This window comes from Pan paniscus, chromosome 11 (genome assembly GCF_029289425.2).
Source record: "Pan paniscus chromosome 11, NHGRI_mPanPan1-v2.0_pri, whole genome shotgun sequence".
Taxonomy (NCBI): domain Eukaryota; kingdom Metazoa; phylum Chordata; class Mammalia; order Primates; family Hominidae; genus Pan; species Pan paniscus.
The window spans coordinates 14,876,029-14,903,816 of NC_073260.2; the positions used below are offsets into that span (position 1 = coordinate 14,876,029).

At 55.4% G+C, this 27,788-nt stretch overlaps 1 protein-coding gene across 1 annotated transcript; it reads right to left on the bottom strand.

The window, feature by feature from the left end:
* Positions 1-2,606: 2,606 nt before the first annotated feature.
* ADGRD2 (adhesion G protein-coupled receptor D2) lies at positions 2,607-27,658 on the bottom strand. Its single transcript, XM_055117624.1, is given in 22 exon segments — positions 2,607-2,700; positions 2,964-3,022; positions 3,764-3,808; positions 3,892-3,930; positions 8,685-8,805; positions 9,752-9,867; positions 9,944-10,077; positions 10,627-10,780; positions 11,110-11,212; positions 11,476-11,579; positions 12,883-13,038; positions 20,612-20,717; positions 21,097-21,220; positions 21,725-21,859; positions 22,597-22,708; positions 24,201-24,485; positions 24,759-24,844; positions 25,230-25,332; positions 25,654-26,291; positions 26,604-26,816; positions 27,171-27,234; positions 27,623-27,658. Coding segments are annotated over 22 exon segments (2,946 nt in total). The 3' UTR covers positions 2,607-2,687.
* Between the last annotated feature and the right edge of the window lie 130 nt (positions 27,659-27,788).

The window sequence follows — 27,788 nt, forward strand, 5'->3', positions numbered from 1 at the left end:
AGACTCAACCCAGGCAGGGTCCAGCGTGGAAGCTGGAGGCCCCTGGGAGCTGTGCGTGCCTCACTGGGTCTCGGCTACTTCTCACTCAGCCCTGCCCCACCTCCCGGGAGCTGCTTGGAGGTCCTGGCTATGCTATGTCACCTGTCACCTGGCCCCAGCAAGATGTGAGCCAGGCTGGCATCGGCAGGACAGTGTTGGCTGCCTGGGTGCCCCCACTCCCAGCGTCTGGGCCCTCATTTCCCTGCCGCCAGCCTTGGGGTCCACCCTGGCACCAGGCCTGGTGCAGAGCCCTTACATCCTTGCTCCCCTCCCTGCCCCGAAACCCATTCTGAGAAGAGACCAAGATTCAGAATGACCTTGCCCACAGCCACACAACTGTGGCAGCAGGTCCTGGTTCCATGGTGTGACTTGGAGGTATCCAGACTCACAACTTACCTGTGAGCTGTCTGCCTGGGTGGCCCCCACTCACACCAACCGTCACCCCTGCCCCCTGTGCTACAGGGCCTGGGAGACCCCAGGCCTGAGTGGTATGAGCCTGTGTCCTCCTCTGCACAGCAGGAGTGATGGCGGCTCAGGACTGCGGTGAGGACCCATGACTCTAAGGTGGTAAAGGGCTCAGCACCGTCCAGGGATACAGCAAGGGCTCATAAATGCTGGCTGCGCCTACCCTGATGATGAGGCTGAGGCCCTGGAGTCCCAAAGCCAAGTGGCAGCTTCTCTGGTTTCCTCCCTCCTCCCAGAGGGCCTGGCGTCCCCTCCCTCTGCCCAGGCCAGGACGACTCCCAGAGGACAGGAGAGCCCAACAGTCCTATTTATTACCAGACACGGCAGAGCCCGTTGGAACTTCGGAGCATGGGGGAAGGAGCAGATCACAGATAGGCAAAGACTGGGGGAAAGAGCCTGGGGACCTGGTGGGCTAGGGGAACAGGGGGCTGAGGCCCACAGTCCTTTAGGGAAAGCCAGAGGCTGAGGCCACGGGAGCTGGGGCCGCTGTTGGCGCTCAGGGACTCCCGCTGCGCCGTTCTGGGGTCTGGGGTCCCAGCAGAGCTGAGCTGGGCAGGGTTTGGCGACGAGTTTCCCAGCCACTCTCTAGAAACCTGGTGGGAAAGTGCGCCCTTGGGGCTGGGCTGGCAGAGGATCCTGGTGGAGAACCCGGGGATGGAAGGGCTCTGGGAACTGAGGCTTGGGGATACCCTGGCCCGTCCTCGCTGTGAGTCTCAGCTTCTCCATCCTCGGAACATCCGCATGCCCTGAGGGCTCCGCGGCCCTTCAGGAGGGGCGGTGGCGGCCCCGCGAAGGACACAGCCTGGCAGCCCCCGCTGCCCCGCGCTTCCAGCTCGGGCCGCTGAGTGGCCCGCGGGGTGGGGTCGGGGCTGGAAGCGGGGGCGTCCGGAGAGCCGGGCCGGGTGGGGGGTCCGGAGGGTGGGGCCCAGGTGGAAGCTGCTCTGTTGCTACGAGCGGCCCTAGCAACGCACCCATTCAGCGGAGACAAAGGCGCCGTCACTTGAGCGCAGAGGCGCCGCCGCTCTCTTGTTCCTGCAGCCGCGGCGCCCGCGGGTGGGGGCGGGGCAGGTGGGGGAGGGGCGCTGGCCCCGGGGGGCGCCTGGGCGGGCCTGTGGGGGGTGCCTCCAGCCCATTCTGCAGAAAGGGAAGCTGAGACTCCCCGGGACCGAGATGCCAGCCGGGGATGGGGGCTGGTCGGGGCCTGGGATCCCACGACCCGGGTTCACGCGGCTCTACGTTTACACCTGCGTGGCTACTGCTGTGCCTGCAGTCCCCCATCTGCGCCAGTGGGGGCCTGGCTCTGGCTCTGTGCGGGCTCTGGCAAGCGGCTGCGCCTTTCTGTGCCTCAACTTCCTCATCCGCGCAATGGGTGGAGAAAGGCACCTCCCCCTCCCCCTTTCTGAATCAGAATCACTGGGTGCCTGGGCTGAGCACTGAACCTGCCCCTGGGAGGGGCCTGGTGAACAGCGCTCTTGCCTTCGCTGGACACAGTCACCTGGTGGAGGCTGGGGCGTGTGGGTTTCAGATGGAGTGCTCCCTCAGGGAGGCGGCCAGCGGGCAGGGTCCCCATGGCTCCCCTGGGCCCGGCTGAGCTCCCCAGGCTTCAGTCCTCTCCCTGAGCCGGAGCTGGGGTGTCCTCACCCTCCCACAGTACCCACCCTGCCACTGCTCAGCCCCCGTCATGCCCCCATCAGCTGTCCAGCTGGTGACCCACAGCCTTGGAGGAAAGCACTTCTCCCTCAGCGGGTTTGGAAGGCTCTGGATCCTAGGGCATCAGGCCGGGGCCTTCAGAGGGTGACGGGGGGTGCTGGGCTTAGGGGGCAGAAAGAGGGGGAGGACAGAGAAAGGCAGGCTGTGCTCCTTGGCAGCGCCCCCCTGGGCAGAGAGAGGGGAGGACAGAGGGAGGCAGGTTGTGCTCTTGGCAGCGCCCGCTCAGAATAGGGTTCCACGACCTACTCTCTAACGAAGTCCTCCCAAGGGGCACTGCCTGGTCCCCGCCAGGCCCCCAGTGCTCCCAGGGGACCTGTGGAGTGAGGGGAGGGCCTCTGCAATTGCGGGAGGTTGGGCGTATTAATTTGAAATCACTTCCATCCTGGTACAGGGGGGCTTAGGGGGTGTCCAGGCCCAAAAAGAAAAGAGGGGACCCCGTGAGGTGGGGACTGTACCTGAAGCTTTGAACGCTGTCAGTTCCACAGCCTGAGGACAGAGGGGCTGTCACGGGGGTGGCCCCCACTCCTTCTGCTGCCCCTTGCCCTGGGGACCCTTGGCTATAGGGGCCTCTGCCAGCTTGCCGCCAGCAGCTCCCCCTCCCTGGGCCCTTCAGCCCAGGAACAGAGAAACAGATCCCCGGGAAGCCCCCACCCCGGCCCTACCCAGGCCCTGCGGCTTCCCGACTTTGCCTGCTGGCTTTGCCAGCCCCCTGGCAGAGCCCTGTGCGGCCCACCCTGTCCCAGCCTCACCTGTCTCTCTGGGTTTGCAATGGAGGAGAATGCTGAAGGAGTTCTAGGGCCATAGGTCCCTAGTGAGGAAAATGCAAATTTTTGAGAGACGAAGGCAGGAAGCCCTCTCTCTGCTCCCCCATCCTGGGAGTGGGGCCCTCAGGATCAAATACGCTAAGAATCCACTCCAAGGTTTACCTCACAGATTAGTAATGAGGCCCAGAGAGGGAAGGGAACTTGCCCAGGGGCACACAGGAGGTGGCTGGGAGCTAGGATTGGAACCCCTGGCCTGACCTCGAAGTCATTCAACCCATGCCCTGCCTCAGAGCCCCGACCCCATTTACTCACCATCTGCAGGAGTCCCCCAAACCCTTCTGCATGGAGCCCCAGGGAAGGTCACCCTGGAGAAGCCCCATGCGTGGGCCAGGCCCCAGAAGCCCGGGTTTCCTGGCAGTGGGGAATGAGTGACAGGACATTGCTCAAGCCGCAGGGCTGCAGAGTTTCCTGGGCCCTGGTTTCCTTTTTTCAGATGGGCTAAAAGGATCCGCTTTTGTCCTCCCAGCTCTGCCTGAATGCTGGGGAAACTGAGGCACTGGGCGGCACTCCCACCTGGGTGCTGCGAGTACCTCTGAGAGCCACGTGTCTCCGGGGTGGAGCCAAGGCTATGGGGCTCCCTCGGGCTGCCTCCCAGGGGACTGGGGGCCTCAGGCTGGTCCCCCAGCTGGTAGGGCTGGCACGGGACTGAAAGGAGAGGATGTGGGGGCTGGGACCTGGCTCTGGGGGCCTCCCGCCCCCACCCACACCCCCAGTGCCCTGAGCACCTCGGCCACCTTCTTCTCAGCCATCCTCTGCAGGGCGCTCCGCACCTGGGGGAATACTTGGAGGTCAGGCTGGGGACCCTCCCTACCCCTTGAACCCCCCTCCCTGCAGCCGGCACCCCCAGACTCACCTCATTGCAGGCAGCATAAACCAGGAAGATGTACAGCCCCTGAGGACAGACCCAGCGAGTGCCTCAGCCCAGAGCCCCCTACCCCATCCCCCACAGCCTGGCCTTGCCTGGGGTCCCGGCGCCCCCCAGTGGCAGAGACACTCGCAGAGATACCCAGAGACAGGCTGATGGGCACGAAGTCGGCCCTGCCCTCGTGCCCGCCTGCAGAGGAGTAGCTGTGGCATTTAGCAGGCCAGGGGACCAGAAGGGGCTTTGCCCAATGCGACCCCAGCCTTCAGCTTCTGCTCACCAGGCAGCCTCTCTGACTCCAGTCCTCTGTGCCCCACCCTGGGCCTGTCCCATCCTCACCGCCTCACCATGCTATGTGGTGGGGTTGGGAGGGGCACACCTTCCTGAGGCTCCAAGGCCAAGTCAGGTCCTGGGACAACAGCCCTGTGAGTGCCTTCTCACTGTGCCTCTAGCTGAGTGGCCTTCACCTCCCTGAGCCTCTGTCTCTTCATCTGGAAAGGGGAGATGAGGCCGGGACTTGGGTTCTGAGGGGATGGGAGGTGCTGCCTGTGAGGGACTCACACAGTGGCTGGGGAGGAGCTGGCTCTCTCTCCCCACACCGTGGGACCAAGAGGGCCTCACCACCCTCCCTGCACCATCACATTTGGGCTCTCACTTGACCCTAACAGCAGGTCTGTGGTGGGGGTGGATTCATTCTCCCCATTTGATGGAGAGGGACCAGGAGCTGTGGGTGGGGGGCAGAGGAATGGATCCTAAGCTCCAGTGTGGCCCAGCCCTGAGGCTGTCCTGGGATCCCTCCTAGGCAGTGTCACAGGCAGCTGCTTCTGTGCTGCGGCCCAGGCGGGAGGACACAGGTGGGGGCCTGGAATTCCTTGGGGCCTTCCAGCCTCCCAGGGCTGAAAGCTGGAGTCCAAGAGCCTGACTGGTCCCCCTGGTGTCCAGGCACCAACTGAGATGATACCACCACCCCCATTCTCCAAGACAGACCCCAAAGCCTCCCAGGTCTCCAGGCCCAGCCTGATCTTTCTCTGTAGCCTCTGCACTGCCTTCTCCATCCCATTTCCTTCTACCCACTCCTTATCACCCAAAGGCATCTTTCCAAATGCGAACCCAAGAACACCAGCACCTGCCTGACGCCCTGCATGGCTCCCAACTACCCCTGGGACAAAATCTGAGCTCTTTTTTTTTTTTTTTTTTGAGACAGAGTTTTCACTCTTCTTGCCCAGGCTGGAGTGCAATGGCACAATTTCGGCTCACTGCAACCTCCACCTCCTGGGTTCAAGCGATTCTCCTTCCTCAGCCTCTCAAGTAGCTGGGACTACAGGCATGTGCCACCACACCCAGCTAATTTTTTGTATTTAGTAGAGACAGGGTTTCACCATATTGGTCAGGCTGGTCTCGAACTCCTGACCTTAGGTAATCCACCCGCCTCGGCCTCCCAAAGTGCTGGGATTACAGGCGTGAGCCACCACACCTGGCCAAGTCTGAGCTCTTTACAACAGCTTTGAGGACCCCACTCTGTCTGCCCCCCACACTCCCTCCTGCCCCATTTCTCGCCAGCCTTACCCCTCATGTCTCCCCACCATTTGACCCCACCATGCCCCCTCCCCTGGCTTAAAACATTCTTTTCCGCCTCTCCATACAGCTGTCAGGTCTTGGCTGAGAGTGACCCTCTCCAGGTGGCCCATTCTGCCTCCGATGAGTTGTTCCTCTGTCCCCACACTGCCTTGACCAAGGCCCCTTGTCTCTCGGCCTCAGTCATGACACACTGTGGTTGTGTGGCTTTGATGTCTGTCTCTCCCTCAGGCTGAGAATGTCACAGAATTCTTTGGCCCTGGGCATCTCCATGTCCCCCAGCGTGCAGGCCAGCCCTAGCACGGGGAGGTGCTAGGGGAGTGCGTGTTGAACAACTGAACAAAACAAATGAGCTCACACTCGTGGGGCTCCTAGCACGTGCCAGGGATTGTGCGTAGCCTTGGCAAATGTTACGTCAGCTGAACTCCACGATGATCCCATGAGGAGGGTGGGAATCTGATCCCCTTCGGTTAGATGTAGAAACAGAGGCCTGGTGCCACTTCTCCAGGCCTCACAACAAGGCTCTGTCCACCAGGGCAAGTGTGAGCTACGGCTGGTTATAGAAGTGAGGCTTTGCTCTCCCTTGACACAACCCGGCACAGTGGCCAGAAGGACACAAATTACTCCCAGAGAGTGAATGAGGTTGGGCAGAGTCTCATCCCTGAGTCCCAGGCCTCCTCCCTGGTCACTTGGTCACCCTCCTAAAAGTGGGATGTACCTAGCTTATGCCCAAGACTGACGGAGAGTGAGAGAGGGACAGGGATGGAGGTGGAGTGCGAGGGGAAAACACAGAGAGACCTTGGTGGACACAGAGAGACAGGGAGAGACCAAAGGAGAGGTGAAGGGAAAGGCCGGGCCTGGGGAGAGGGACTGACTGAGAGAACAGGGCTCTGAGCCTAAGAGGGTCATGTGACTGTCAGCGGCGGGGCCCAGACCCCACTCCTGCCTTTTGAGCTCCTGCCTAAGGCAGCCTCTCCTTGCCTTCACCGGGTGACCGTCCCAAGGGTAATCTGAGGCTGCTTTAGGCAGAGACAAGAGAGCGTCATGCACAGGGAGATGGAGAGGCTGAGATAAAAAGACTGGTGTCAGAGGGCTGGGTGCGGTGGCTCATGCCTGTAATCCCAGCACTTTGGGAGGCCGAGGCGGGAGGATCACTTGAGGTTAGGAGTTCAAGACCAACCTGGGCAACATGGTGAGACCCCGTCGCCACTAAAAATAAGAAAATTATCCAGGCGTGGTGGCAGGTGCCTGTAATCCCAGCTACTCAGGAGGCTGAGGCAGGAGAATCGCTTGAACCTGGGAGTCAGAGGTTACAGTGAGCCAAGATCATGCCACTGCACTCCAGCCTGGGCGACAGAGCGAGACTCCATCTCCAAAAAACAAAACAAAAACAAAAACAAAACAAAAACAAAAACAAAAAACAAACAAACAAACAAAAAAACAAACCAGTGTCAGAGAGACTGAGGAGAGAAGTGGAGAAACATGAAGACACGCCCAGGAAAAGCCAGGTGGGGTCAGTGCCAGAAAAAACATCCACGGCCAGAGGGTGAGAAGGGCACAGGGAGAGGGGGACAGTGACAGAGGGGGAGCCTGAGAGACAGAACCAGAGAAGATTCAGAGATGAAGATTGGGACAGAGAGAGAGGAAAGAATGAGAACTGAAGGGAGGGATCTGAGATGGTGCGACGGTGGCATTGCCCCATGGCTGTGTCTCTGCCCACCCGAGGGGCACAGGTGAGGATGGAGAGCATCAGGGATCCAACCCCCTATGATGTGGAGAGGGGCACCTGGCAAGGAGCTGGAGGAATCGCCATGGCAACAAGATGCCACCACCTGCCCCACCGTGTGACAGGTGGAGAAGCCTCGCCAGGGGCCCAGCCAGACTGAACCCAGCCATGAAGCCCTGGGGGGCGTGGGGCTTGGAAGAGGGCTTCCTGCCTCGTCCCCTCACTGAACACTTCATTTCTTCATCGTGGCCATGGTCTGCCTGCTCTACCAAGGGCAGCTCCACAAATACAGGGGCTTTTTGCTGCCTCTTCTGCTGCTGCGGCCCGGCACCCAGCACAGTGCCTGGCACACACTGGGCGAGCCATGAAGAGCACATGGATGAATGAGTAACTGGGTCCAAGCATGCTCCCAGGGACCAGCCAGGACCCATCTGCGGTCATAGCTGGATGCCCTGTGGCTGAGAACGCAGACTCTGGAGTGGTGCCCCCGCTGCTGCTTCCCCCTTGGGGGATCTTGGGCAAGTGACCTCATGAGGTCTCCGTTTCCCCACTTACAAGGCTTGTTGGGAGATACAAATAGGAGCCTGGCCTGGGGCTCAGAGGGAGCACCCAGGCACTGTGAATGGCTGTTACCACCTTGGCTCTCCTTCTTCAAGGAAAAGATGGAGGGTCCCCAGCTTGGAGGGCACATGGACCCTGGGTGGAGTTCGCACCTGACTTCCTGAGCCTGGCACAGTCCAGCCTGGGCCCTCGCCCACCCACCTTTTGGCCCTGAGAGGGACCCGGGCTGGGCAAGCAGGGAGCAGGAGGTGCAGGTGACAGGGAGAGGTGCCTGGGGGGTGGTCCAGGGAGGTCGAGGGAAAACGAGGGGCCAGGAAGGGTCTCCCTGACTCCCAGCACCCAGCCCCCTGGCTGTCACTTCAGTTAATGTTCTGGCCCCCCACAGACCTGCCAATCCCTCGAGAGGGACCTAGTTGGCCCTCTCCGTGTGGTTCTAGCACACAGGCCCCGGGAAGCCCGGGCCCTTTCCTGTGGCCTCATGAACTGGCCTCCTCACCAAACCCTCTTCTAAACTGCTATCCTAGCAGGCCGCAGACCCCACGGGGGAGGTGACTGATGCCCTGTGTCCCCTCCCCAGCTTCCTGGCAAGAACTAAGTGGCTCTGGCACCGGCCAAGGGGCTGGAATTTCTGCCGGACCCTGAGTGTCCAAGCACAGTGAGCCTTAACACCCTCTTTCTGGGTCTCAGCCTTCCCAGCTGGCAGAGGGGCCCCGTGAGCCTCCTGCACGAACCGCTGGTTGATTGGAGGTTGCCTGTTCCCACTCCCACCCTCAAAACCCCTTCTTAGATAGGATGTCCCAGTTGCTGTTGAATGTCTCCCATGATGGAGAGCTCACCCTCCCAGGCCCTGACACCCCAGTCGTCCCCTCTGAGCTTTCGTGCATGTCAGGGCCTAGTCCCAGAAGGTTGGGGCTGGAGGTACCTGGATGGAGTTGAGGCCCACGGCAGCGTAGGCCCAGGCGGGGCTCAGGTGCACCAGGATGCCTGCCAGCCAGGTCAGGCCTAGGACGGGCAGCAGGACCAGCACGGGCTTCACCGTGGCCCTGTAGGAGGGCAGGCAGGGCTGACGGGGGTTGGGAGGCCTGGGGAGCTCCCCGCAGGGTTCCAGGGAGAGCAGCACCTGTACATGCCTGGAGCGGGGTGGGAGCTGAGGGCTGGGACCACGGCTCAGCAGGACTTAGAGGGAGCCAGAACCTTTGACTGGACTTTGTTGCCCACCCTGTTCTCAGAGACAGAGGTGGCATGAAGTAGGGTAGCGGCACTTGGGAGATGGGGTCCCAGCCCCCAACCTGGCTGGAAGGAATGGGGTGGTAGTTGTCCAGAGTGGGGGCTGAGGCCTGAGCAGTGGGACCAGCAGGGATGGGGTCAGAAGGACTCCCTTCTCCCTCTCCAAGGGCCCTGGGGTTCCCTGGCTTTTCAGGGACCCCCTCCCAGCTTAGGCTGCCCTGTGCTTGGTGGAGGATGGGTGGGGAAGGGGAAAGCCAGCAAGGAGGCAGGGCTGGGAAAGGCTGGTGGGGTCCCCCTCTCTCCCAGAGCGTGACCCCAGAGGGTGATGGGGGTCTTTGGCAGGAACAGGGACCCAGGTCCTTACCCTGAACCTGAACTTCTGGAGCTAACCCTGAACTTCTGGGGCTAACCCTGATTTGAGGGTCTCCCCTACTTTGTCTTCTGCAGGCTATCAGTACCTTCCGCAGACAGTGCACCCCTCGAACAGTGGCCGGTGTCCACAGCTCCCTCACACGGATCAGTGACCATCCCCACATGTGACACGCATGGGTGCATGTTGACACATGTTGACATGCCCGAGCATGCGTGACACAGATTCAGGGACACGTGTGTACCCACATACTCAATACAGACTTGGGCATAGCCACACGGTCACGCTCTGGACACAGACTCGCACGTGCTCTCGCCCAGTGAGCCTCACGCCTGGCGCCGGCTGACTGTGCACTCCCTGCTTCCTCCTGGCCCCCCGTTCTGGGGCCTCACCATATCTGGGTCCAGATCTGCTGCTACAGGCAGGGCTGCGGGCTCAACATGCGGGCACGGCGGCGGGCACTGGACACGGTGATCATTACCACACGGGCCAGGATGCAGGTGTCGGCCTGGAGACCTGGGGTCAGTGGGCAAGAGGACTTCCCCATCCCCAACACGCCCCTCCCCTGCAGGTCCCCAGCTCACAGTCAGCATGAAGAGCACAGGCCCCACGAAGGCCCAGATGGCATTTGTGTGCACATTGAGCCAGCAATGTCCGGGGGCCACGTAGTCATGGGGGAGCATGGCCAGGGTGACCATCACGATGCCCACAGGCACGCCTGGGAGAGGGAGAAGGGGGCCTCAAGGCTGGGTCACCTGCTTTTTCCTCTCCAGGACCCAGGATCCGCCCCCCAAGCCGCAGCTGTCCCCTACTGGAGGTTGTACTGGGGGCACTGGGGAGGTCCAAGGAGCAGGGCTGGGGGCTCTGATACTGTTGGGGTGGCATTGGAGCCACAGTAGTTTGGGAGTCGGGAGAGCTGAGGCTGCTTTGGAGGCTACAGCTGGGCGTCTCTGGAGACGGAGGCTGGGCAACTGGCTGGCTACAGATTTGGGGAGATAGCACTGCGGATGGAGAGGGGAGGCTGTGAAGTGGAGAAGGATTATGAGGAATGGGGATGGGTAAATTGGAGGTTAATAGAACTGAGGAAATTGAGGTCATGTCAGAGATGGGACTGGCTGGGTGGTGCTGGGTGCTGGGTGACGCTAAATGCCGGATGCTGAGTGGTGCTGGGTGCTGAGTGCTGGGTGTGGGGCCATGTTAGATGACAGGGTCGGCCGTGCAAGGTACAGCTGAGGAGAAGAGAGTGCGGGTGCAGAGCAGGCCTCACCCCAGCCTGTGGCGTGGTAGAGCCGCATGCCTGGGCCCGAGTGCATGCTCACAGCTACCACCTTCCTCCACAGCAGCAGCCCCTCCACCAGCATCCAGGAGAATGCCACCAGAAAGAGGAAGTGCATTGCGACTGTGACAGCCACACATGCCACCTGTGGGAGGGTCAGGATCCCCACCCAGGTCCGAGGTCAGACGCAGGTGCAGGCCAGCCCCGCGGCCCATGCCCAGCCCGGCCTTGCCAACCCAAAGAAGTCTCAGTGGGTGAGGCCTCTGGGTAGCAGCCTGGGCCCCGCTCCACCATTCGGGGCCTTTCCTCCCGGGGCCCTGCTCCTCCCGGGGCCCTGCTCCTCCCCGGGCCCTGCTCCTCCCCAGGGAAGTGGAGCCATGTGGAAATAGTGGGGGGCAGGGGGTCACCCTAGAAAAGCCCACAGGCACTTTCCCAGGTTTCCCCAGGCTTCCAGCCCACCCACTGGCTGCCCACCTCATTGGCCTTGGCCCACTCGCTGATCATGAGGAAGCCCTCGGCAGAGGCCAGGGAGAAGGTGAGGTTCTTGTGGACTGTGGTTCGCTCTGACTTGGGGACCCTGGAGAGGACAGAGGAGTCAGTTAACAAGAACACCACTGCTGGTCCCCACACCCCGTAGGGCCCTGTCCTGCCCGATCCCCTGTGCCTGGGCAGATGGAGGGAAAGAGAGCAGCTCCACAGGGGACCCAGCACATCCTAAGGAGAGGCTCAGACCAAGGTTCTGCTGGGACCAAGGATGGACACCCGACCAATGGGGACATGGAGGCCTGAGCGAGGCGGGAGGGCCCAGGCCACCAGGCTACAGTGGTGAACTCTCCTCACCCGGCCGCCAGGAAGAGCAAGAAGGTGGTGGTGAGGGCGCAGAAGGACACGCCACAGCCCACAAATGAGAGAGTCCTCAGCAGCAACTCCTCCTCAGGGCCTCTCTGTGTGGAGGGACAGAGAAACCCCCCTGGCACCACCCAGACCCGACCCAGGCCAGAACTCGCCCCACCTGGTGACTCTAAGGCCCCCCACGCCGCATTCGCCTCCGCAGTGCAGCAGCAGCCAGCAGGACCCAGGCCTGCACACAGTAGGCATTTAATAAGTAGGTGTGAGCATGTCCTTCTCTCCTGCTGGCTCTCCCTAGACTGACCCCAACTGGCCCGGATTCTACCAACTGGACAATTACTAAGAGTGCTGACAAACGTGCCCACGGGGAGGGATCCCGGGGACCATAGAGTATCATCAGAATGGGGCTGCGGATGATACTCATGATGTGGAAAAGTGTCCACGCTCTGACTTTTTTTTTTTTTTTTTTTTGTTGCTTCAGGACAGTCTGTCACCCAGGCTGGAGTGCAAGTGGCGCAATCTCAGCTCACAGCTCACTGCAACCTCCGCCTCCTGGGTTCAAGTGATTCTTGTGCCTCAGCCTCCCGAGTAGCTGGGACCACAGGCACGGGCCACCATGCCCGGCTAATGTTCGTATTTTTAGTAGAGATGGGGTTTCACCATGTTGGCCAGGCTGGTCTCCAACTCCTGATCTCAAATAATCCGCCTGCCTTGGCCTCCCAAAGTGGTCGGATTACAGGTGGGAGCCACCATGCCTGGCCCTGACTTTACAGGAAAAATGCATTTGGTAACATGTTTTTGTAGTGTGCCTCTCAACACTACAAGGTGTTCCTTGTAGTGACCCAGGCGTTCCTGAGGCTCACGTCCCATCTCACCTGACTTCTCAGCAAGTAACCACTCCGGGGCCCTTTCCAGCTCCAGTGAGTCCAACCCCTCCTGAAGTCCTCTTAGAGTTTTCCCCCAACAATTTTTTTTACAATTTATTCTTTACTCATTTATTTTTAGACAGGGTTTTGCTCTATCACCCTGGCTGGAGTGCAGTGGTGTGATCTTGGCTCACTGCAGCCTCGACTTCCTGGGCTCAAGCAATCCTCCTGCTTCAGCCTCCTGATTAGTTGGGACTATAGGCACGAGCCACCACACACGACTAATTTTTGCATTTTTTGTAGAGACAGGGTTTTGCCATGTTGCCCAGGCTGGTCTTGAACTCCTGGGCTCAAGTGATCAGCCGCCGAAAGTGCTGGGACAACAGGCATGAACTACTGTGCGCAGCCCTGTCCCCGACAATCGATGAAAGCTGGCATCCCTCAGATGCTTCTTCTGGCTACCTATTGGCTCTTCTCTTCACCTCCAGCTAAGAAGCCCCCTCCTAACACCCCCCTCCCACCGTGCACTCACCTGTACTTCATAGATTTGCAGCAGGATGGCAAAGCTGGTGCTGTGGTTGCAGAAGCAGGCGGTGGAGTCCGGGTACAGGGCAGCCACGGAGCAGCCCGTGGTGGCCCAGGCACCCCCTGTATATGGGCTTGGGGGATGGGGAGGGAACAGGGGGCTCTTGAGATAAGGTGGACAAGGGGGTGAGGGGCCAGAAGCAAGCAGGGGAAAGGCTTTCCCCAGAGCCTGGGGCCTGTCACTGCCCTGCCTCTAACCAGCTAGGTGACCTTGGCGAGTCACCGCCCCTTCCTGGGTCTCAGTTTTTCACCTGTAAAATGTGCTTGACATTCTTAGGATGGTAGGAGGGCAGGGCTGATCCCAGTGATTGCCATTTATCAACTTAATTAATTACTGAGCCACTGGGACCAAGGTTCCCTACCTCAGCTAAAGATCCAGGGCAGGGAGCCAGGATAATCCCTGGAGCCTGCTCTGCTCCTTCAAGAGTCCAAGGGCCCCGGCCTCAGATAGATCTAGTTCAACGCCCATTTGACAGATGAGTCTCTTCTTAGGCACCTCACAGAGTGAGTGCTTCCTCCTTCACATACTCCTATGACAAGGAGCTCACCACCCCCTGGGTAACACATCCTCCCCCTGCAGCTTGTCTTAGAGCTGGGAGGAGCCTGGAGTCACCCTGAAAGGCAGATGGTGAACAGAGGTCAAAACCATGTGTAAGTCTTGCCTCATCCCCAAGCAGAGTGGACATATTTTTTAAAAAATCATCTTAACGGCTGGGTTTGGTGGCTCACACCTGTAATCCTAGCACTTTGGGAGGCTAAGGTGGGTGGATCACCTGAGGTCAGGAGTTCGAGACCAGCCTGGCCATCATGGCAAAACCCTGTCTCTACTAAAAATACAAAAATTAGTTGGGCGTGATGGCGGGCGCCTGTAATCCCAGCTACTCGGGAGGCTGAGACAGGAGAATTGCTTGAACCCGGGAGATGGAGGTTGTATTGAGCCAAGATTGTGCTATTGAACTCCAGCCTAGGCAACAGAGCAAGACTCCATCTCAAAAACAAAAAAAAAAGAACCTGGAAATGGAAACTCACCTGATACTGTAGTTCCAGAAAGCACAGACAGGCTCCACCAGCTTATGATGGAAGGTCTGGAGGCAGGAGACAGAGACAAGGCAGGTGCATGAGCGTGGATTGAGGGGCATGGGGCAGTTGTGAGTGTGGATGGGAAAGGAGAGAGACCAGGAGGATGGAGGGACGCCAAGGACTCTGCATTTTAGGGACTAGGGGATTGCCCACCATGCGTCGTGGGTGAAGGGGCAGAGGGGAGGCAGAGGGAGGAGAGTGCAGGCTGTCATTCCAGCATGGTGTGGAAGGTGGAAAAACTGGGAACGAGCTAAGCAGCCATCACCGGGGAGCAGTTAAGCAACTGCGCCTCTCCTCTCCTTGGGACACTGCCTCTGGTAAGATGAACACACAGGCCTCTGACTACTGATGTGAAAGATCTCCGTGATACTTTGTTCAGTAAAGGAAGAATTCACAACATTGGGCATGATATAAACCCATTTATGTGAAAAATTAAGGTCTGCATACTTGTGAAAACACACACACACACACGTACACACACAGCATGTGTGGGAGCAAACATGCAGTGACCTTAACAGTGGTTAGGTCTGGGTTGAATGTGTTATGATGAATGTGTTAGTTCTTTTGTAATTAAACAATGACAAAAATATAGATTTTATAACATGTCATTAAGCAGTGAAGACATATCAGGTGGCCAGTGGTACGAGCCCCAGTCTAGGTAGGGAAGGTAGCCTGAGCTTGGGACTTGGGCCATCTGTCCAGACTGGGGAGGGTGATGGTAATGGCACCTCCCTTTGTGTCTTGCCGAGCACTTTCACGTCCTTTATTGTAGCTGATCTTCATAGCAACCTAAGAGACAGCTATAAATTCATGTAATTTCAGATGAGGAAACTGAGGCTCAGAGAGGAGGGTTAACCTGCTCAAGATTACGCAGCACCATGCTTTGCATGGCTCTGCTGAAAGAGGAAGGGGCTTTCATTTTGCAAAAGGAAAGAAATATATATAGTGTTATGTGCCCAGAAAACAGCTTAAGTAAAATGCACCAAAATGTTCATAGCGGTTATCTCTGAGTAATACAATTTTGTCTTTATCCTTTTCTATATTTTCTGAATGTGTCACAATGAGTAACACATCACTTTTATTTATTTTTATTTTAACGTATTTTAAATTATTAGTATATAAATATAATCTCAAAAATTCATCCTTTAGAATATTAAACAAGGCTGGGCGTGGTGGCTCACTTTGGGAGGCCGAGGCAGGAGGATCACTTGGGCCCAGGAGTTTGAGACCAGCCTGGACAACAAAGTGAGATCCTATCTCTGAAAAATACAAAATAAAATTAGCCAGGCGTGGTGGTATGGACCTGCAGTACCACCTACTTGGGAGGGTGAGCTGGAAGGATCGCTTGATCCCAGGAGGTCGAGGCCGCAGTGAGCTGTGATGGTGCCACCGCACTCCAGCCTGGGCGACAGAGGGAGAGACTGTCTCAAAAATAAATAAATAATAAAAATAAAAATATAAGCAAAATTGTAAAGTTCTAGCTAGACTGGCCAAGAATGAAAAAGAAAACATCACTGTAGAGTCTACAGATGTGAAAAGGAAATATTATAAGCAAATCTGTGCTAGAAATTTGACAACCTGGATGAAATGGACACATGCTTTGAAAGGCGCAAATTACCAAACCATCTCAAGAAGAAATAAAACACCCAAATAACCTATATCAATCAAAGAAACAGAACACACAATTAAAAATCTTTCCACAAAGAACACACGAGGTCCAGAGGAATTCACTGAAGAAGCCGATCAAACATTCACAGAGGAGGACAGAACTCTTCTCTTCCCAACTCATTTTATGAGGCCAGCATTAATCTGACACCCAAACCAGAGGAAGAGAGTACAAGAAACTACAGAACACATTATTCATGAACATAAACATAAAAATCCTCAACAAAATACTAGCTAATTGAATCCAGCAATATATATAAAAGATAATACACCATAACCAAATTACACTGATCTCAGGAATCCAAGGTTGGTTTAACACTTGAAAATCAGTCAGTGCAATTTACTAGATTAAGGAAACAAATGAGAAACCCATATGATCATATCAAAATGCAAGAAACATTTGACAAAATTCAAAAGCCATTCATGATAAAAATTCTCAGCAAACCAGGAAGAGAAGGGAACTTGATTTGATGGACATCTACAAAAAGCCCAGACATCACATTTAATGGTGAAAGTCTGTATGCCTTCCTTCTAAGATAAAGAATGAGACAAGGATGCCTGACCTCACCACTCCAATTCAACATTGATCCAGAGATCCTAGCTGGTGCAACAAGGGAAGAAAAAGAAAGAAAGAAAGAAAAGGGAGGAAAGAAAGGAAGGAAGGAAGAAGGAAGGAATGAAGGAAGGAAGGAGAGAGAGAGAAAGAGAGAGAAAGGCAGGAAGGAAGGAAGGAAGGAAGGAAGAAAGAAAGGAAGAAAGAAAGAAAGGCATGGATTGGAAAGGAGAAACAAAAACTGCCTTTATTTGCAGACAACATGAGCAAGTGTGTAGAAAATCCTAGAGATTCCAGAAAAGAGCTACTGCAAGTACTAAGTGAGTTTGGCAAGGTTGCAGAATATAATATCATTGTATAAATCAATTATATTACTATATACTAGCTATGAACAGTTTAAAATTAAGAAAACAATATCATTTCCGCTAATATCCAAAACTTTGTAATACTTAGGCATATATTTAACAAAATGTCTCTAAGATCTGTGCACTGAAAGGTATATAACACTGAGAAAAAAATGTAAAAACCCTAAATAAATGGAAAGCTATAGCTTGATAATGAATTGAAAGATGCCAGTTCTCCCAAATTGATATATACAGTCAATGCGATATTAATGAAAATACTAGTAGGTTTTCTATAGACATTTATGAGCTGATTCTAAAATCTATATGGAAATGCAAAGAATCTAGAATAGCCAAAGTAATTTTGAAAAAGAACAAGGCTGGGTGTGGTAGCTCGTGCCTGTAATCCCAGCACTTTGGGAGGCTAAGGCAGGTGGATTGCTTGAGTCCAGGAGTTTGAGACTAGCCTGGGCAACATGGAAAAATCCTGTCTCTACAAAAAGAGAAAAAAAAAATTAGCCAGGCATGGTAGATCGCCTGTAATCCCAGCTACTTGAGGGGCTGGGACTGAGGTGGGAGGAGGATCACTTGAGCCAGGGAGGTCGAACCTACAGTGAGCCATGTTCGTACCACTGTACTCCAGCCTGGGCAACAAAATGAGACCCTGTCTCAAAAAAAGAAAAGAAAAAGAACAAAGTTAGGCCAGGCACCGTGGCTCACACCTGTAATCCCAGCACTTTGGGAGGCTGAGGCAGATGGCTCACTTGAGGTCAGGAGTTCGAGACCAGCCTGGCCAACATGGTGAAACCCCGTCTCTACTAAAAATACAAAAAATTGATGAGGCGTGATGGCATGTGCCTATAATCTCAGCTACTGTAGGCTGGGGCAGGAAAATCACTTGAACCCGGGAGGTGAAGTTGCAGTGAGCCGAGATCGTACCACTGTACTCTAGCCTGGGTGACAGATTGAGACTCCATCTCAAAAAAACAAAAAACAAAAAACAAATTAAAAAAAAAAAACAAAGTTGGAAGATACACTACCTGATTTCAAGGCTTACTATACAGGCACATTAATCAGGACAGTAAGAAATTAACATAGGGATAGGCATATAAATCACTAGAACAGAACACACAGCCCAGAAATAGATCTACACATATGCAGACAATTGATTTCAACAAAGGTGACAAGAAAATTCAATGGGAGCAAAGAATAATCTTTTCAACAAATAGTATTGGAACTGGTTGTCTATATGGAAAAAAATGAACTTCAACCTTTTTACCTTCATAATATATAGAACTTAAGTTGAAATACATCATACACCTACATGTAAAAGTTAAAGTGATAAACTTCTTTGAGAATATCTTTGTGACCTTGGGATTGGCAAAGCTTTCTTAGATAGTATACAAAAAGCATGAACTATGCAAGACAAAAATTGATAAATTGGACTTCATCACAATTAAAAACTTATCTTCCAAAGATACTGTTAAGAAAACAAAAAGCAAGCCACAGACTAGCGGAAATTATTCACAAGACATATCTCTAACAAAGGACTTGTATCCAAAATATATAAAGAATTCTTACAACTCAATAATAAAATAAATAATTTAAAAATTGGGGAAAAGATTTGAAGATGCATTTAAGAAAGGAAGATATATGACTGCTTAATAAGTGTATAAAGAGATGCCCAGAGTCATTGGTTTTCAAGGAATTGCAGCTTAAATCCACAATGAGATAGCAATACATGACTATTATAATGAATGACATTAAAAACACTGACAAGGATGTTGGCAGAGGTGTGGAGCAACTGGAACTCTCCAATGCTGCTAGTGGGAATGTAAAAATGGTTCAACCACTTTGGGGAACAGTTTGACAGTCTCTTAGGAAGTTAAAATATGCTTATCCTACAACTCAGCAAGTCTACTTTCAGGAATCTACCTAGTAAAGAGAAATCATTTATCCACAAAAAGACTTGTATATGAGTGTTCACAGCAGACTTATTCATAATAGCCCAAACTGAAAACAAGTCAAATCTCTGTCAGCAGGTAAATGGAAAAACAAATCATGGTACATCCGTATACCTCAGTACTACTCAGCAGTGAAAAAGGAATGAGCTATTGAAATGTGCAACAACATGAATGATTCTCAACAATGAGACCTGAGCAAAAGCCAGGCTTCAACACATACTAGATGATTCCATTTACATGAAATGCTAGAAAAGACAGACACAGGGCCAGGTGTGGTGGCTCACACCTGTAATCCCAGCACTTTGGGAGGCCGAGGCAGGCGGATCACCTGAGGTAGGGAGTTCAAGACCAGCCTGATCAACATGGAGAAACCCCATCTCTACTAAAAAATATATATATATATATATATATATATATACACAAAATTAGCTGGACATGGTAGCGCATGCCTGTAGTCCCAACTACTCAGGAGGCTGAGGCAGGAGAATGGCTTGGACCCGGGGGGCGGAGGTTGCAGTGAGCTGAGATTGTGCCACTTGCACTCCAGCCTGGGTGACAGAGTGAGACTCAGTCTCAAAAAAAAAAAAAAAAAATCAGAGCGTGGACGCTTTTCCACATCATGAACAATCCACCCGCAGCCCCATTCTGACGATATATACAAGAGAGTGATAAGCTGTGGTGTGTGTATGTGTGTGTGTGTGTGTGTGTGCAAGATTACTGGTTGTGAGCAAAGAAGACTTGCTTTCTCTGAAACATTCTAGTGTTTCAGAAGGGAGAAGAAATTTGTATATTAAGCGTGAAATGAAATTTAACATATCTTGGAGATCTTTCCATGTCAGTTTATAGAGAAATACCTCAATCCCTATATAACTTTCAGTTGACTATTCCATTGCACACTTGGTCCCTATTACCTGCAGGAGATTGGTTCCAGGACCCCCAAGGATGCCAAAACCTGCCGAGGCTCAAGTTTTTTATATAAAATGGCATGGTATTTGCATATAACCTAAACACATGCTCCTGTATACTTTAAGTCATCTCTAGATTACTTGTAATACCTAATACAACTTAAATGCTATATAAATAGCTGTTATACTGTCTTGCTTAGGAAATAAAATATAAATATATAAATAGCTGTTATACTGTCTTGTTTATGACCCCCAAAATAAAAGTCTATAGATGTTCAGTACAGATGCTATCTTTTCTGAATATTTTCCACCCATGGTTGCTTGAATCCTTGGTGGCGAAACCCTCCCATATGGAGGGCTGACCATATATATCTACAAAACTTTTTTTTTTTTTTTGAGACAGAGTCTTGTTCTGTCACCCAGGCTGGAGGGCAGTGGTGTGATTTCGGCTCACTACAACCTCCGCCTCCTGGGTTCAAGCGGTTCTCTTGCCTCAGCCTCCCTAGTAGCTGGGACTACAGGTGTGTACCACCATGCCTGGCTAACTTTTATGTATTTTTAGTAGAGATGGGGTTTCACCATGTTGACCAGGCTAGTTTCGAACTCCTGATCTCAAGTGATCCGCCCGCCTCGGCCTCCCAAAGTGCTGGGATTACAGGCGTAAGCCACCGTGCCCGGACCTACAAAACTTTTAAAGTAGTCCCCTACTGATGGACATTTAGGTTATTTTTATTTGTGTGAAGCACATTCATATGTGAAGGCCCCTGTACACACACTGCAGGGAGTAAACGAATGAATTCACTGCACATGCTGCAGTGAATGACTCCATGGGAACTAACAGGTTTTCAAGTTATGCAGACGTAGAATGAAATCCCAGCTCTGCCACTTACAAGCTGGGGCCAATCACATCAGCCCTCCCAAGCTTTGGATGAAGTGCGCGGTTGGAGGATTAAATGAAGGCTGCGTATCTGTGGCACCTGCCATAAGGTGACCCTGCAGTCAATCGTTTCCCTTCCCATTCCCTTGAGGACAATGGAGGTGGCTTGCAGGTACTTTTTGTGTGCATTATTAGGCCTTGGTTGTCCACTGAATAAATACTGGGGGTTGGGGGAACTCAACCAGGACACGTGCACCAGGATGGCTGCTTCCCAGAAGCGCCACCCAGTACCTGGGCCTGGTGCTGGAGATGAAAGGTCACGGCCATGTTGACCTCTCCAGTGACGTCCCACACTTCAGAGGAGATGATGGCTGACCCCACCTGGGTGCTTAGGAACCTGTGGGAAGAATGGGAGCTTTCAAGGGTGGCTGTGGAGGAGGGATGGTGCCTGGCTGCGGCATGTCACCCAGGCCCCTACGGTGGAGGTGGCAGCCTCTGTGTCCGAAGAGATATCAGGAATTGTGGCACCTGGTTCAGTCTTGCCTTAGGGACTTGCTGGTAACTTGGGTAAGTCCCAACACAGAAGCCAGAACCCCAGACAGGAGTTGAGCCGTGTTCACCTCTGGCAGGTGCAGAAGTGTGTGTGTGTTGGGCAGGGGTGGGAAAGGGTGGGCCCTGGGCTGCTAAGGACACATGCGCCCACCAGAACGGGGGCTTTGGCCTTCCTTGGGGAGGGGACACAGGCCCTCACACCCCTCCAGGTGGCGCCTACTCACCTCTGCACCCTGTTTGCCTCCTCTGAGTTGGCAGGGGCCTGGGGCTCTAGGTCTGGTCCCTCTAGGGTGTGCTGGAAGACTCTGGAGGTGAACCAGCTGTGGATCACGGTGACTCCAGAGAGGCCTGGCTGAGAGGAAGGGGCACCAAGGCACCACCCGGTGGCTGGGCAAGTACCACCAGTTGGCCCAGAGGGTGATGCTCTCCCCACTCTAGAGATAGGGAAACTGAGGCTCAGAGAGGTAAAATGACTTCCCTAAGATCACACAGCTAAGAAGTGGAAGAGCCAAAATTCCAAGCAGCCACAGTCCATGTGCTTAACCTCACAACTCCAAGGCCCTTTGCCCCTTGCCCTAATCCCCCACCCCTGCATGGCATCAAGCATAGGGGATCTTCCTCCACCACCCACTCCCGAGGGAAGATGTGTGTGGTTCGGTGGAGGAGAGTAAGTGAACACCACTATGTGGGGTGCTTTTAACCTCATAAGCCACAAGGCAAGTAGTAATGTGCCCATTTTACAGACGAGCAAACTGAGGATCTGAAAGATGAGTAGCACAGCTAGTAACGGTTAGAGCTGAGGTTTGACCCAGAACCCAACATGGCTCTGGACACCCCCTCATCCTCACCCACCTTTCCCGAGGAGTCGCCTCACTTCACTCGCAGGAATATGGATATGGCCGGGCCCCTCTGGACGCCCACCAGGCATTGTGAATAAGCAGCCCCTCGTGCTGGCCTCCCTCAAGCGTAAGCTCCGCACCTCCAGGCCTGGGGGTAAACGGGGCTGGGTGGCTGGACCTCGGAGTGAGGTCTTTCTGTTGAGCAGGCCCAGCTAGCAGGGTCTGGATCCCTCCTTCCTGCCATAGGCCTAGGAGGCCACCATTCCTGCTCAGAGAGGTTCAGCAACTTGCCCAAGGCAAATCTGACTTTTCCAATTCCAGGGGAAGGGGTCACTGAGAAGGGGGGGCGGTCACCGCGAGGCAGGACCTGAATATTGATGAGTCACCAGAAACTGGTGGGTACCCAAAGGACACGTGTTTGTACCTGAAGCTTCACCACAGGTGCACCCCCATTCAGGCTACAGACATTCACGGAGTGTGTACTTGAGCTTGGCCCCAAGGTGCTGAGACGGCTCAGAAACAGCCTTACCACTCAAGGAGTGTCCCATAGAGGGAGATAATTCCATTAGGTAATTACCAGAAATGCAATGAAAGACAGGTTCAAGGTTCTGGGGTAACAGAGGCGGGAGGAACTGTCTCTCAGAGGAGGAGAGAGCTAAAACAGGAAGGCTTCCTAGAGGGAGTGAGGCCCACACAGGGTTCTGAAGGATATATAGGTGTTTGCTAGGAGATCGAGGGAGAGAGGGCATTCTGGATGCAGGGCACAGCATGGGCAAAGGCAGGAAATAGAATGGAGTGTCTGTGGAAGTTCAGACAGCTCCCAGTCACCAGGGCTGAGGAGGGAGGTCTGAGTCCAGCCGTGTGGGCAGGTGGGTGCAGGCTCACCAGCATGGCGGTGCTGGATGTGCATTCGGGGCCGCTCTGAGGTCATTGTGGTGCTCAGCAGGGGTGCCAGGCGCTGCACACTCGCCACCAGGGCCATAGGCCCACCAATCACCTGGGAGGACGCTGCAGTTCAGCTCTCTGTCACACTCTGCACCCCTCTGCCGCATGCCCTGAGCGCTGGGATGAATGCTCCATGATCTGGGAGGGGGTCCTGCCCTCTCCAGACCCTCCGTGGCTCTTTAAGGACTCCAGGATCAAGCCCTGGGTCCTCAGGTTGACATTTGAAGCCCTGCCTGCCCCAGACTCCTTCGACCTACCCAATTCTATCTCCCAAGCCACCCCATCCTCCTGTTTGCCAACCAGGGCACACTCCGAAGGCTGGGCCATGCCTACCCCTTTGCTGTGGCTCAGTGCTAGACCTGTAATGGGTGCTCAACACTGAGATTCCAAAAGGAAAGCCATGGGTGGGGGTGGTGAGAGCAGGGGAGGGAGGAGAGGAACCTGCATTCATGGGGCACCTACTCTGTGCTGGGCAAGTCACACTGTTCATCCCTAACGCCTCTCCATTGCCTTAGCAAGGCTGGCGTGATCATCCCCATTCCCCAGGGAAGAAAACTGAGCTTCAGTCTGGCTTTCCTCAGTCTACTGCAGTGCCTCGGATCCCTAATCAACTATGGGCTTTCACACTTCCCAGGACGGGGAGCTCACTACCCGTGGTGAATCATTCCATAGAACCAGCCTCCTGTGTTATGCCGTCTTCCCCTACCCCCATGTCCTAGTCCCAGTTCTGTCCTCTGAGGCCCACAGGGGAACCAGGTTTGCTCCTTCAACCCCAGATAATTTGCAGGCACTGTTCATGATTCTCGTTCCCTCCCTGCTCTGGGCTGATCACTCCCAGGCCGACAGCCACTTCCACCAGGACAAGGTTTCCAACAGCCTCTCCATCTGGATAGCACCTCTCATGTTGTCCAGAGTGTCTGGGCTGTTTAGGCAGACAAGGTGGACTGTCCACTTGGCATAGATCCCCCACTTAAGATGGTCAGCAGGTTCTTGGAGATGGGGGAGGCTCTTACTGACTGGTGGTTCTTAATTACTTCATTTAACTACAGAAGCTATTGTTAAAGTGCAATTTTTTTTTTTTTGAGACAGAGTCTCACTCTGTCACCCAGGCTGGAGTGCAGTGGTGTGATCTCAGCTCACTGCAACCTCCGCCCCCTGGGTTTAAGTGATTCTCCTGCATCAGCCTCTTGAGTAGCTGGGATTACAGGTGCCTGCTACCAGGCCTGGCTAATTTTGTATTTTTAGTAGAGACAGGGTTTCATTATGTTGGCCAGGCTAGTCTCGAACTCCTGACCTCAAGTGATCCACCCGCCTCAACCTCCCAAAGTGCTGGGATTATAGGCATGAGCCACCATGCCCAGCCTCAAGTGCAATTGTTTGTGGAAGTTCAACTTATCAAATAGACAAAAGAGAAGCTTTTCAGGATAGACGCAGAGATGGAGCCCATAGCTAGGTGCTGACTCCCCCACAGCTACACAACCAGCTGGTGGCTAGGCTGGAACCATAGCCCAGGCCCCTGCCCCACCCAGCCCTGCCAGCCTCACCTCACGGAGGGAGAGCCATGTGTCAGCCACCTGCTCCTCCAGGACCAGGCTGGCCACAGATACAACGCCTTGGCTCAGCTGCTCCCAGGGGCCTGTCAACAACAGCTCTGGGTCCCCAGCCCCAAGGGCCACCACCCTCTTCAGGAAGCGGACAACAGCCAGCAGTGCGGCCGGCCCCAGGGGAGCCATCTCCATCGCCAGGACGTGCTCCAGAAGGCCCAGGAAGCTGGAGGCCTCCGCTGGGGACAGGGCCCCACGGACTTCAGAGAGGGGGTCCGGGAGGAGCTGTGGACAGAGGAGCCACTGACTCCGGGTCTGGTTGTTATGAGGGGATCCCCCCAAGGGCCACACTTGGGCTTTGCCAGGGTCTTCTTGGTGGGCACCCATTAAACTTGTCACAAGCCGCCAACTCTCAGGGGCTACAGAATAGGGAGCCTGAATGGCCTTTATTCCTGCAGACACACCAGGTGGGTGTCCCCTTTACAAGGGAGGAAACTGAGGTGCAGCGAGGTGACCCATGGAGCCCCCAGGCTTTCCAGCCCCTGAGAGGGAGCTCACCACAATGTCGATGGCCAAGGCATTGACTCGGCTAATAACATCCTGGCCAGGCCACGACTGGGCATCCTGCAGCCGACGATAGGGCTCTGCAAAGGAGTGGATGCCAGGCTGGGCCCCGGGCAATACCCCTGCCCAGAGATGCCAGCCTGTTCAGTGACCTCCACCCACCACGTGCTGCCCAGGGAAGGAAGAGCACCTTGATGGCTGTGTGTCCAGAGTCTTACACACAGTGTTCTAGATGGGGAAACTGAGGCACAGAATGGCAAAAGAGCTTGCCCAAGGTCACACAATTTGGATTCACCCTTAGGTCTGTCTGGACCCACTGCTCTGTGGCCTAGACTCCATGGAGACCTTGAAGCTCTGAATTTATTCTGAATTCCCAGACTTTGCCAGCAGCTCACCCCCTCTCAGTCTACTCCGGTCCACACCGGCTTTCCCTTCAGCAGAGCCCAGGGTACAGCCAGGGCGCACCTGTCCGGTAGCAGCAGAGGAAGGGCTGCGGCTCCAGGCAGAGCTCAGAGCCCTCACTGCGAGGTCCCGGGTTCCACGTAGGGCACTCCTCGGAGGGCACTGGCAGGGGCAGGGGAGCTGTCAGGGCTCCCTAGGGGACCCTGGCGAGCCAGGACGCGCGGCCCCGGGGTTAGGTGGCAATGTGAAACCTGAGAGAGGGACACTGTTGCCAGCTCGGGGTGGGGTAAGGGGGCCGGGGGACGAGCGCAGACCCCCAGGCTGCTGGGACCAGGTTTATGCTGGAGCTTGCAGGCACTGCGGCCTGGAGAGGGCGTGGCCAGAGCTAGGCGTGGCTTGGTTGGCAAGGGGTGGGTCGAGTTCCTGGGTCGGAAGGGAAGGATTCGGGGCCACGGGGTGGGGCCGGGGCGGGGCGGGTCGTAGCGGGACAGAGAAGGCGCACCCACACAGTGGGCAGCAGCCAGGGTGCGACGTCCAGGGCGCCCGGGTCCCAGCGGAAGAGCAGGCCCTCTGAGGGCGGCGCGCAGGCCCGTGCCCGGTGCAGCTGAGCGGGGCTCAGCGCCCGCGCCCACAGGTGGAAGTCGGTGAGGTTGCCGCTGAAGGCGTCACGCACCGAGAAGCCACCGCCCAGAGAGTCCTGATCCTGGCCCAGCACCAGGATGCCGCCGGACGGCACCGGGTGGCCGGCGCCCAGCCCCCGCGCCCCAGCGCGCCGCCTCCCATCGGAGAACAACGCCCAGCGCCCGCCCCGCTGCTCCCACGTGGCGCACACATGGTGCCAGCGGCCGTCGGCGCGGAAGGCTGCGAGGAAGGGCGCGTGGTGCCCACGCACCACCAGCGCAGCGTGCACGACGCCCCCCGGCTCGGCGAAGGCGCGCAGCTGCAGCGCGTTGGGCAGCGCGGGCGCGGCAACGGAGAAGAGCGCTGCGGGGTCGGGCGAGGCACAGTCCCACTGCACGTGAGTACACGCGGTCTGCGCTGCCAGCTCAGGCAGAGGGCTCCGCAGCCGCGCCGCCCGGTCAGCCGTCCTCTCGCCCAACACCAGCACAGCGGTGGTGCGCGCACCTGCAGGGACACGTGGGCTGCGACCTCAGTTTCCTCACCTGTGCACATGGTCCTGCCCCTGCCCTTTGGCTCAGCGGTGGGGTCCTTCCAGGCTTTGGGGTGCCTCCCCACCTCGGGAAGGAGGAAATGGGGGCTAGAGTTCCCCTGCCCAGGAGTCAAGCCCCGACGTCCAGTCCAGGGCAAAGGAACCTGGAGATGCAATGGGGTCTTACTCCCGGCTCATTCTGCAAATATTGTCACTGTGGGCTCCTATATCTGAAGGTCACCAGAGCCTCTGCCCCTTGCTCCCATTTCCCAGGGGCCCACACTCACGCCTCTGTGGGGGTCTCCGCAGAGGGGCCTCTCTTTGGCCCACCCAGACCGGATCGCGCAGCCGTGAAGCAAGAACCCCATCAGGGGGCTGCAGTGCCAAGTGGCCAAACTGCTGCTCGCAGGACTCTTGGGCCTGCCACCAGCTCAGTCGCTGTCCAGAGAACTTGCACACCCCACCTGCAGTCTTCACCACCTCGCCGGGGGCCACGGGGGCTAAAAACGATAAGAGAGACGGTGGGGGGTGCATTTTGTGGGCACCTGACTCTTCCAGGGCTGGGAGGAGCTAAGGACACTGGGCTTGGAGTCATTCGGGCTGGATGGGGCTGAACCCGGCCATGTCTATGGCCTGCTGAGTCCTGTCCTCTTGCAGAGCTCTTTTCGTCATCTGCACAATGGCAGGAATGAGAAGGAAACCAGTGAAGCGTTCCTCGCAGGGCCTGGTATGGTGGGGGTGGAACTAAATGTTACTCTTCCCCTCCTTTGCATTCTAGGCAGTGCACCCCTTGGATCATAGACTTGCTTAGCTGGGGGACTGGGACCCTCCCTGGGGGGATCCCTCATACCAACCTGGGGCCCAAGGGTTCCTTGATTCACCTGGGGAGTTGGAGGGGGTCCCAGAGAGACTCCTGATCTGGGAGAGAAGAAGACAGGTGGGGGCTGGGACAACCCTACCCGCACACTTGCAGTTGTTGAATGCCTACTCTGGGGGTGGGTGGGAGGGGGGCATTCAGTGGAAGCTGCAGACTCTGCAGTCAGACCTGGATTCAAATCCCACCACTCAGAGTGTGATCTCGGGAGGGCCCTTTGCTGCCCTGAGCCTTTTCCCTGTGTGAGGAGTAAACAGGCTGATGAGTAAGAGGGGTCGCCCTTAGTGAGTGCTTTTATTCCGTCTGTGCCAGGACTTATCTTGGATAACCTTTGCAGTGACCTTATGAGGTAAGGATGGCCACTTGGAACCCTTGAAGCTGTGAGTCCCCTTGACTTCCTCCCAGGCACTGCCCTCCCAGAAGTGAAGGTACCAGGAGGCAGAGGAAACAGTAGCACCACGGTGCCATCCTGAATCCAACGGAGCAGGTGACAGACAGCAGGGGTCACAGGCAGGCCAACTTGGACTGAGGAAAAAAAAGTCACAGGAAAGCAGCTGGGCATCCTGCCTTGCTTTGCCCTTGGACTTCTGCAGGGTCC